Source organism: Artemia sp. Qi Xiang Cuo, chromosome 17 (genome assembly GCF_049724085.1).
Source record: "Artemia sp. Qi Xiang Cuo chromosome 17, ASM4972408v1, whole genome shotgun sequence".
Taxonomy (NCBI): Eukaryota; Metazoa; Arthropoda; class Branchiopoda; order Anostraca; family Artemiidae; genus Artemia; species Artemia sp. Qi Xiang Cuo.
Window position 1 is genome coordinate 45,907,200 of NC_142810.1, and position 12,006 is coordinate 45,919,205.

General features: G+C 35.9%; 1 protein-coding gene across 1 annotated transcript; it reads left to right on the forward strand.

Annotated features, from left to right (window-relative positions):
- The first annotated feature begins 1,030 nt into the window (after positions 1-1,030).
- LOC148942254 (diacylglycerol kinase epsilon-like) lies at positions 1,031-10,574 on the forward strand. Its single transcript, XM_089102962.1, has 2 exons — positions 1,031-1,133; positions 10,222-10,574. The coding sequence occupies exons 1-2, from the start codon at positions 1,080-1,082 to the stop codon at positions 10,333-10,335; spliced, it is 168 nt and encodes a 55-aa protein (XP_088959088.1). The 5' UTR covers positions 1,031-1,079; the 3' UTR covers positions 10,336-10,574.
- The last annotated feature ends 1,432 nt before the right edge of the window (positions 10,575-12,006 follow it).

Below are 12,006 nucleotides of genomic sequence, written 5' to 3' on the forward strand. Positions count from 1 at the left end.
AAAGCGAACAAAAATTACTATAAGAAGTTGTTTGGTTACTGACCTTTCCCCCCTTCCCTAAAAATATGACTAAAGCTTGTTACGTCATTTGCGTTTCATTGAGAACTATGTATATCTTGAACACTAATTTTGTTTTTCAAAACATCGATGAAAAATAAATATAAAATCCCTATAACAATCAAGGCGACTGGAAAGAGCTAATGAAAATAAACTGATTATTCGACATATAATTATATTAATTCTTGAAAACTTAATGTTGTAAGTATAAAAAAAAACTTAAGTTTTCGTTTTTCAGTAAAGCGCAAATGACGTAAGCGTTGTTGTGATTCAAACGCTTAAGTTTGAATCATAACTTTATTTGTCACACAACTTCATTTTTTAAAACAATTAAAAAACTTTAGCGTAAAGACTGAGGTATTGAGGAGGGACAGCCCCTTTCATATACGGATTAATTTCTGTTCGTTTTAAGTTTTAATGTCGCTCCTTACTTTCAGTTAAAACAACTTGTTTTTGCTTTATTACGAAATAAGACGAGAATGGAATTCTAGATATTTCTCTGGTATGAAAATTGACCAATATTAGATTAGGAATCCCACAGACAGATAAAATTGTGATTGTTGTATAGCTATAATACGTTGTGTATTTTTCTATTTTGATCTAAAAGCCTAAAGTTTAGTTAGTAAAGGATCCAGGAATTTAAGGGAGTCGGCTCGTTACGAAATTTTCCCACTCTTAATTAAGAGTGGGAAATTTATTAAGTGTACTTAATTAAGCGTACCTTATCGATATTTAATTATAGAAAATTATATTCGTTAAACATAAAATGATTTACATCAGTTTCGTGCTTTAGTGTTGCTCTTCATTTGTAGCTTCAAGTTCAAGCACAAAATGGGTTGCAATTTAAAAAAAACTTAAAAATACCCTTATTTTAGGTATTTGAGCATCTGACGATATATATATATATATATATATATATATATATATATATATATATATATATATATATATATGTATATATATATTATAATGATGGTAAAATTGAAGTTTTTGGTATCACTTCTTCATTTCATATTGCGCAGATGCAAGTTGGACTTTCATCCCCCATTCGTTTGGGACAGGCGAATACAGTCAAGGTAAGCTTTAAGAAGAATTAGGGTTGAACTCCCTGCATTACTAGACTCCAAATCGGTGCTACCAATTTTGGCTTGTTTCTAGGCTTTTGAAAGTTTAATCCAGTAGGTTAAATGAAAGCTGTTTCCTCAATTTGAAAAATTGGCACAATTCACCCAAATGTGCTACTTTGCCTTATGAGTTTCACTATTCGGAATAAAATTCGGGATCACTATTCGGGTAACTTAAAGAAAAGTGGCAGCCGCTTCAAATTATAATATTTCAAGCACGATCTTCTGAACTCATTCTAGAATGAACTCATTCTGAAGAGACATGGTCCACAAAAAGGAACGGCTTATATTATGGACATCTTACTTTTTAATATTGCTTCCTTAAAGCTATAAGTAATTTCAAAAGCTTTAACATTCTCGGAGCAATGTACACTCACATTTATTTCATAGGTGCTTACGTTTGTGCTTATTGTACTGGGTTTAGACTGTTAGTAATACACTTCTTGAATTGATTTTATTTTCTTATTTTGTAAATGCCAAGTTCTTTGAGGTTAAAATCTAGATTCTTTCACCTGAATTTTTTCGCTAAATTAAAAAAAAAATCAATCAAAACAGTCATCGACATCATTTGTCTGCTTTCATAATCATATTCACCACTTGTCATTTCTTTCATTTTTCACCTCGTTTGTCACCACTCCTATTTTCAGCAGTCATTCTCTTATATTCCATGTCCTCATTGTCCCCATTGTCCTCATGTCCCCATGTCACCCTTAGCTCCTTTTCAAATAAGGTAAAATATTTAAGGTAAAAGATGACAGGTCGGAACTACCTCCGTACTTTCGTTCGGAGACCCGGCATAAATGGAACATTCAGCACCTAAAATCAAGCACAGAGATATCACGGTTCTTGCCATTATTTCCAATCACGGGTTCATGGTGTCTACATCTACCATTTATTGATTGCAGCAAATCTCTTCCAAATATAAAAAAGCAACTTCATTCTATCCTTATAAATGATTTTAAGAATTAGTAATATATTAAAAAACTGGGTACATTTGATAATATTGTTTTGTTGGGTGTTTTGCCCTGTGAGCTGCCGGTCATCGGCAACCCTTGCTCGCCCGTTGTTTTTTTTGTTTTTTTTTGGTGTGTTTGGTGTCGGTGGGTTTGTGGGGTCTATTAATGAGTCATGGAATAACTCTTATTTATTTGTTTGTTGTCAAATAGGTTTATTCCGATTAATGTACCGGGTTTTTGTCATTCGACCTTGTGTCTCCGGCGTTTACCCTCTATTTATGTCTATTTTGTAAAAATATTTTAAAATTAAACCTTGAAACCATCACTTGTCATCCTCGTATTACCAGTAATTGCATAGTAAATAATGACTTCTAATCCGTAGTAACCAAAATCCAAAAAAAAATTTCAAAAAACTGTCAGGTGAAAAAGAATTGGCATTTTAAGCATATTTAAAAATTTGCTGTGGAAATGCGAAAGGCGTTAAGCGATATTTTTCAAAGTGTGGAGAAGTAAAAAATTGTTTTGGAAAAAAATTTTCTGTATCTCTCTCAAAATCCAATCGTACCTTTCTGGCCATCTTGCAGTGAGCCTTAGGTGACAATCTTCGTGGCTGTGGAAGAGTCGTGATTTTAAAGATTTTGGTCTTTGGTCAAAATGTGGTCATAACGTGTTCGAGTCAATTATAAAATTAAGAATATCTCGATAATGAAAGGGGATGCATTCATTCTGATTAAACCAATCAATCAGGCGTGCCTGGTTTTCGTAAAACCAATATATAACTCATTTTTGACTGATATGTCACATAACGCCTTTTGTGTTTTCACAGCCGAAAAAGAAACTATGATATTGATTAATCTTAGTGGTAAAAGTTTATCGCGAAAACAAATCTGCGGGATTTTCAAAATATAGCCTACTACAACCCCACGAATATGGTGTTCGATCGAGATGAAAACCGAACTATTCGAACCTCCATAGCCGAAACCCCAATCTAGGAGAATTACAGTCCTCTTTTTTGAGTTACAAGTAAAACTGTTTTTTCGCTTGGGAAAATGTGTCTCCTTTTTTTTTATTATCCCCCTGCTTCTTCCTTGTTTTTTTTTTTTTTTTTTTTTTTTTTTGGTTACCGTTCGTGGGGCGCTGCAACATTAACGACATGTTTAAGGGTCCATTTGGAAGGAAAACTACTGTATTTGATTGTTCTTGTAATTAAAAAAACCTAGTATAAAAAATAAAATGAAAATTTTGACAAAAAGTGCATCTTCTTACGCATGATGAATAGCACATGAATTACGTTATATATGTCAATCGTAGTTGGAACGGCAGCTGTAACCTAGGAAAGAACGAAACTCGGCCCATAGTAACCAAAAATTAAGGACGGTGCTTAAAAAGTACAACAACTGACAAGTGAGAAAAAATCGCCACTTGTAGGTGATTTAGGAATGGCAACTATTATCTCGATGAGTAAAATGTTACTATTAATAGTAAAATGTTATTTTGAAATATAATTTATGGGAATTTTGAAAAATAACCTGAAACCGCAAAATTGTCGTCGGTTCAAAACAAAAAGTACAATTTTGAAATTGCCATGGCTGAAAATCCCATACTGGAAGCATAGAGCCTGGCTTGAGCAACAAGGAAAATGACTTTTTTACATGGGTAGCAATGATAATTTTTTTTTCTTCACTGCTTGTAGGGCACTGGAATATCATAGATCTTAGACCTTTGACATTAGTTCCTCCAACACCGTCCAGGGCTCATAAGGCATTAGTGAGACTCCGCCATTCTTCTCAGAACTAGGTAGCGGCTAGTACATCCGCCCAGTCTGGCACAATAGCAGTGTTTATTGTTGCTCCGTCTTTTTCTTGCGTCCGGCGTCGAGTTTTCATCAGCCTGCCGTTGCGTCTTGAGCCCCTGGATTCCATTGGAGTTTCATGTTCGGTAGTCTACTGTCCGGCATCCGTAATACGTGACCAAGAAAGCGCCAGCGTCTATACTTGATTACTTCTGTGATAGCTGATTGCATGGTGCGGGTTCATAATTGTTCGTTGATAACTCAGTAGTGCCACCGGACGTGCAACAATCGTCGGATAAAGTAAGTTTGGTCGAGTTTCCAGATTTTACACGAGTAAAGCAGTATGCTCATCACCTTGCTGTTGAAGAGTCTCATTTTGAGCCTTAGCAATTATTAAAATCAGGAGTCAAATGACATAGCTGTCAAACTCATTCAATGCTATTTGGTTTTTGTTTGAGTGAATGAATGTTTTTCTTTTAATTATCAGTTATTCACTAGTATCCGTCGATGGCTGTTCAATTTTGAATTTCTTTGCAAATCACGGATACTGGTATGACTTGCTTTTATTGTTGTTAGGTATTTGGTTTTAATTCTTACAATTTTTGGCTTTTATTGGATTTTATTCATCTTTTAATTTTTTGTTTTTTTTTTAATTGTTTTTTTTCACATTCACATTGACTTTCCTCGTTTTATTTTGTTGGTTTTTTCTTCGGCACTCGCATTGATTATATTTTTTCGTTTCGCGCTGAGGAAGAGAGGCGTTTGTCCCCTCAAAATATTCGCTAAGTTGCGTTTTTTCAGTATTTCCAGTTGGCTTTTAAAAACCCCATTTTTGCTCGTTTTTCTGTCTTTATGGAATGGAAACAATATCTAAACTCACCATCGGCGCCTCCTTCTTTTCCATAAGCACCACAACATAATTTATAAACAGGGCGAATAATTTAGGAGACAATATGCGACCCCAATATGTGCATGCAGGTTGCCAAAAAGGTATATCTTATGCAGGAGGAAGGCGGCCCCTTTGATGCACACTAAACAAATCCCACCGGCGTGTAGACACGCCCTGTTAGTTGCAAACTTTCTTCCAGCAATGGGTTAAATTGTATGGTACTTCAGGATACCATCTTGGGTGGATCATCTCCAGGAGGACAAGTGCGAAAGGGTGAAAGATCCAGATTTGGACAGCCGGCCTCTGCTAGTTTGGGTTTGTGTTGGTTATGCTCCGAGCTACCACTCAGAGTTTGGCGTCTCTGCCAGCAGAGCTTGAGAGTGGTAGGTACTGCAAGGTACCGACTCCTGCTCCTATTGGGATCACTACTACCCTTGCTGAGGTTAAGTAAGATGTCTTATAACCGCTCCTCATCTGATATAGCAAAGTCTGTCTTAGGAGTTCTTTTGTCCACTGTTTGGACTAACTACCCATTGAGCCAGTTGGAGGTGGTGTTGCTATATACCTTAAAGCTAACATCCCATTTTCGTCACTTTCGATTCCTAGCGATAAGGAGGTCCTTTGGGTGAAAGTAAACCTACCAAACATATTTTTTGTTATTGGTATAGTCTATAGCCCACCAAAGATGAAAATCATCGGATGTCTGGAAGATTGCTTGAAATTTGTGAAGCAAAAGTTCCCTAAATCAGGTATAATAATCCAAGGAGGATTTAACATTCATCATGGCCACTAGCTGAAATGTCGCACGACTGATATGGAAAGCGTAGATCTGCTAGACCTGATTCTTTCTTATTGCCTAGAACAGCTTTGAAGCTGTTGAAATCGACACTTATATTGGCCCTCGTGGATCTTCCCGGCTTGATATCTTCTTAACTGATCATTCGGATTCCTTTAGTGTCGAAATCTATTCTTTTGCCAGCGACCTTGTGATAATTATAGCTCGTGGAAATCTCAAAATGCCTCCACCTGTAAAGCACGACAGGATCATCAGGCAGTATCACCTACAGATTAGAATGGTCTGCAAAACTTCTTATAGGAAAAGTCGTTGTGTACATTTTCAAAAGAAGCCCCAAATAAAGCAGATTTACTTTGCAAAATAGTGATTACAGTGGCCATTCAGCAATTCGTCCCATCAAAAATAGTAAAATTCTTAACTCGAGATTAGCCTTGGTTCAATGCTGGTTGTATAAATGCAACCAGGGTCAGAAAGAACGTTCATATGAAATGATGTTTCACTGAATCAGACGAGGACCGGGAAAAGTACCCCTGCAAAGCGGTGGTGGAGGGTCGTCATAGAAGCTCTACCGTCATATAAACCAACATCAGTTCCTTCGCTTGATGTTGAAGGGATGATGATCCAGTTGGGCCAGGAAAAGGCAGATGTTCTTGCACAGGCCTTTTCAAAAGTCTCCTAACTTGATGACGGCGGAGTCTCCCCTCTCCCCTTTCCGCCATGAACAGATGTGAAAATCACCAGCGGTAACATAACTACTAGTAAGGTGCTCAGAACGCAAAGCCAGCTGGATGTCACCAACGCTTCAGGATCTCACACGATTCCTAATCTCATCCTCAAAAGATATGCCCTTGATATTGCTGGTCCTCTCGCCGCTCTGTATAGAAAATGCTTAGCTGCGGGATCATTTCCGAAAACCTGGAAAATTGCTCATGTGGTCCCTGTCCCAAAGGGAGAATCCGACCTTAGTAATGTTTGAATTGTATCGTCCAATAAGTCTGGTGTCCTGCGTAGGTAAAGTTTATGAGAGCGCCATTAATAAGACACTTTACCAATACCTCGAGTCACATCTGTTGTTGGCAGACACGCAATCAGGTTTGAACTTACTGGTCCTTTCGCCTCTCTGTATAAAAAATGCTTTGCTGCGGGATCATTTCTGAAATCCTGGAAAATTGCTCATGTGATCCCTGTCCCAAAGGGAGAATACGACCTTACTAATGTTGGATCGTATCGTCCAATAAGTCTGCTGTCCTGCGTAGGTAAAGTATATTAAAGAGTCATTAAAAAGACCCTTTACTAATACCTCGAGTCACATTTGTTGTTGGCTGACACGCAATCCGGTTTTGCAGAAAACAATCGACATTAGACTGTCTGATTGCGCAGTATCAAGAGTGGGGTGGGTTTCTTTCTCAGGGGCACGATATGTGCCTTCTCTCCTTTGACATCGCAAAAGCCTTTGATGGTGTATGGCACAACGAACTTCTTTGTAAACTGAAAGCCTGTGGATTTGAGGTGCTTGCTTACTTTCTTTGTCAACGTTCATTGCAGGTTGTCCTCGATGACTTCGTATAAAAAAACACCCAATCTAATCAGGAGTAACCCAAGGAAATATTCTTAGGCCAACTCTTTTCTTGGTGTTTATAAACGACCTAGGGGATAACCTTGTGAAGAAACTTCATCACTTTGCTGATGACACGACAACAAAAATATCAACTGCTAAGGACGAAGATCCCAGCGAACCCCACAAGGAGCTTCAGGCTGATTCGAAAGAATTCAGAAGTGGGCAGGTGCGTGGCTTGTCAGTTTTAACGCATCAAAAACGAAAGAGCTCCTAATTTCTAAGGTGAGGGCTCATCCTGATTTCGTCTTCAAAAGAAAGGCAATATCACGAGTTGATACACTACACCTACTTGGAGTTAATTTCTATTCGAATCTCTCATGGACTGAGCATCTCAGTAAAATTAGATTCTCTTACTCCAAGAAGCTAGGATTTATCCTAAGTTTCCTAAATTCTTTCAAACAGTTTGTGGTAACGAACTGTAAGTAAGGAGCGACCCGGCTCAATGGTAACCGAAACTCTAAAAAACGGAATTTTGATACCAATAGATACATCAAAAGAATTAGATTTTAATGCTGATTTCATATATATAAGTTTCATCAAGTTTAGTTTTACCCATCAAAAGTTACGCGTCTGAGAAAATTTTGCTGATTTTAGAAAAGAGGCGGAAAGAACCCCTAAAATTATAAAACCTTAATGAAAATCACACCATCATATTCAGCGTATCAAATAACCCTACTGTAGAGGCTTCAAACACCTATCTACAAAAATGTGGGATTTTGTATTTTTTGCCAGAAGAAAGATCACGGATGCATGTTTATTTGTTTTTTTGTTTGTTTTTTTTCCCAGGGGTTATCGTATTGACCCAATGCTCCCAGAATATCGCGGGAGGGCTCATTGGAAAGGAAATGAAAAGTTCTAGTGCCCTTTTTAAGTGACCAAAAAAATGGAGGGCAACTAGGCCCCCTCCCACTCTCATTTTTTCCCAAAGTCACCCGATCAAAATTTTGAGATAGCCATTTTGTTCAGCATGGTCAAAAATAGGATAACAATGTCATTTAGAATGACTTAATCCCCCGAAATCCCCGGGGGGAGGGCTGAAAGGTATGAACTTTACCCAATGTTAACATATAGTATTGGTTATTGGGAAGTATACAGACGTTTTCAGGGGGGATTTTTTCTGGTAGGTGGGGGGTGGGTCGGGGTTTATATAGGAGGATCTCTCCATGAAGAAATTTTTCATGGGGGAAGGAACATTGCTATGAAGGGGGCGCCGGATTCCCAGCATCATTAAAGAAAAAGATCAGAAATTAAGTAAAAAAAAAACAAGTTTTTCAACTGATTTCAACTGATCAACTGATTGTGATTAAGGGGCCATTTTTAAAGAATTGGAAAAAATTTCGAACTTTAGCTTAAAGAGAAAGGTATTTACTAGGGGACGAACCCCCCTAATTTACGTGTTAAAAATTTATAAATATAGAAGTTTACTACGTATGTTTATTCGTAAATTAGATATATTTATTACTAGTAAAAACGTTCGTAAATAAAATTAAACAGATTTTGAGAAACCCATTTAACCAAATAAAAGTAAAATTAATATGCAAATTTTGTTTTAATCATTCATGTACGGTGAGCCACAATCAAAACCTGCATTAATTAAAAAACGGACAAAAAAAAAAAAAAGTGAAGTTTTTTTTTTAACTGAAAGTAAGGAACGACGTTAAAACTTAAAACAAACAGAAATCATTCCGTTTACGAAAGGGGCTGGCCCCTCCTCAACGCCTCGCTCTTTACGCTAAAGTTTGACTTTCTCACAACTCTATTTTTTTAACAATAAAAAAAACTTATCACATCCCCACACATGCGGGATGTGCAATATAATTTTTACTGCTTATTCTCATTTATTCTCTCATAGTTCAAGAATGTTAAGAAATTTCACATTTTCACAACTTTATATCCATGCACCTATTTGAGCCTATGCTGAACAAAAGCCTCGCCTACATCAGCACATCAATTGTACTAATTCATTTTCTTTGGAAGTTATATTATGCAAGCATATGAATAGTTATGCAGAATTCATATGCAAAAGGAGCAAGAATAGAGTTTCAGAAAAATTATTTTTCAACTTGTTTCTGCAAGAGTGAACATACATATCTTTCTTGTACTATAAGCCTACATTGTATTTTTTTTCTTATTTTTATTTTAGATATTTGATTTAACTAGGTTAAGTGCTTATTTAAAGTGTGAGAAAGTTTTTCAAGGAGACATTTTATCGAAAACTTAAACAGAAACTTGAAAAAGTCAGTAACACACCAAGTGAATTTTTAAAAACAGTACGTTTAAAAAAAAAAAAAAAATTCATTTAGCATAATTTTCGTTTCACAGAATACTCAAAAATTAAGAAACACATGAAGGGAATTTTCAAAAAGTCAAATATATGTGTAAAAAAAAATGAAATTCTTGTGCAAGAAAACGACACAGGATTATCCAATAACTACAGGAAAGCTGTTTCATATTCCACCCGATCAGAAATTCAAGAAAAAGGGGCGTTAGCAAGTGGTCAGCAGCTTGACGTGACGCCCTGGCGTCGAAGCTACATCAAGGGGTTATGACGGCGTTGTGAAGGGGCTAGGCAACCTGCAAGGAGCTGTTATGAAGTCACTTTGCCGCGCCGAGTGCCCCCGGAAAGTTATTTTGCTTGCGTAAGATCGTATATCGTGTTTCTTGACTTCTTGAATTAGTGAATGTTATTGGGCATTTTGTTATACTGGGAATCATGGAATTGTCCCTTCAACTGCGTGTTTTTGAAGTATCAGTAAAGGAATTACTCTTTTCCTTCTTTAGATCCGTTCCCTGCTATTAAAATTGTCTGACTCTTGTTTTATGCTATTTCTCTTTTTCTCTATTTTCCACTTATCTCATCAGCTACCTTTTAACTTATCTCATAATTTAATTCATTTATGCTCGTTTAAGTTGTGCTTCTTGTCTTTAGACTACATTTCTCGTTTGATATTTTTATATATTGCCATTTTTAAAATTTGATTCTTTTTAGATTGTTCTTCAGGGATTAGTTCCTGCTCAAGCAGATGGTGAGCCATGGGAGCAACAACCTGCCAATATTACTGTCACAAATATTTCAAAGTCAAAAATCTTACACCAAAATTGAAACAGCTAATAATAGTGATATACAAATGTAAAGTGTCTGCAAATGTTAGGCTAATTTCCAGTGTAATACACCCAAAAGCTATTATCATCTCGTGTGTCGGGCTCAGTGCATCTGGCCTTAATATAAGTGTTTGAGCCTTACTTTTTAAGAGCCCTTATAGGGTTCTTATCTAAGAAATTATAGTTCTTTTTTAACCCTCAAAAGATTAAGTGTCCAACTATGAAAAAAGAATTTCTACCAAAATTATATAAAATTATAGCGAATAAAAAAAATATATACTGAAAAATTATACTGAATACATAAAAAATCATTCGTTGTCAAAAATTTACCTCGAATTCATTCTTGCAAATATATTCCCGAATAAGTTTACATGAATATGTTTATATGTTTAGAATTACATCAAATGCACTAAAATTTACGTTGTAATCAGTTGTGTTACTTACCTCGTGGTTTGCTTAGTCGAGGACCATGGGCGGATAGGTTAAGGGGGTAGCGCTTCCTATGGAATCCGTTACCCCCACCCCTCGAAAAGAATCCTCAAAAGTAATTTATCAAAACACTTTTTTTTCTCCTTATCACCTAAGAAGAAAGTTCTTTTGCTGCAATCATACCGAGGTTTGACTAAACATAATTTCTAGCGGAACTTCCTTATTGTAATACCTTCCAGAACAAGACTCAAAAAAATTGCAAGATCAAATTCAGCGTATCAGAGAACCTTGTTGAAGGGATTTCAAGCCCCTATCTACAAAAATGTGAAATTTTGCATTGTCCTCAAAAGGGCAGATAGTTTTTAGTTTTTGTTTTTCACAGATTTGATTTTGCCAAAATAATGGTCCTAGTTAGAAAACTGAAAGATAGGGTAAGGGTAAGGGGGTATACTTCTGATCTTAGTATTTTCTTACTGATTATTTAGTTCACCTCATTTCCAACTGTTCAATTTTATATTTCCCTCAATATTATAGATCAATACTATTTGTCAAGGATAAAAACCCCTCGAAAAGAATCCTCAAAAGTAATTGATGGACACATTTTTTTTCTCCTTATCACCTAATATGAAAATTCTTATGCTACGCTCATGCCGAGGGTTGACTAAAAATGATTTCTAGCGGATCTTTCCTATGGGAATACCTTCCAAAACTAGACACTTAACAGATTTGTAAACATTTTTATCCTTGACAAATAGTATTGATTTATAATATTGAGGGAAATATAAAATTGAACAGTTGGAAATGAGGTGAACTAAATAATCAGTAAGAAAATACTAAGATCAGAAGTAAATCTGATTCAAGTCTATAAAAGAAAATGCGAAAAAAACATAAGAACAGGATGTGTTTTCAGGATTTGGTTTTATTGTTTATTTATTATTTATTTTGGTTTTTCTTCGGCTTATTTTATTAAGCATATTTATTATTTATTAATCTGCTTAAAAATTGCACGGTATTCTCGTATTTGCTTGGAGCATGGATAGTGATGTCCCTAGTAATTCATCCCTAATCCCTAAATCCCTAAATGCATTTTAGTATGGACTTAATCGTATTGGCTTATAAAAAAGGATTTTTTTTGTGTTCGATGGAAAAATAATTTTTCGTCATTTTTCATTTTATTGAAATTGCTTCTGAATATGAAGAGTAAACCAAGTGTAAAATGAAGTTAGTGTAAGAATGAAGAGTA

Excerpts from the sequence above, each read along its gene's own strand:
- LOC148942254 (XM_089102962.1), top strand. The coding sequence starts at position 1,080 with ATGCAAGTTGGACTTTCATCCCCCATTCGTTTGGGACAGGCGAATACA. Across the intron at positions 1,134-10,221 it reads GACAGGCGAATACAGTCAAG|ATTGTTCTTCAGGGATTAGT; the intron begins GTAAGCTTTAAG and ends GATTCTTTTTAG.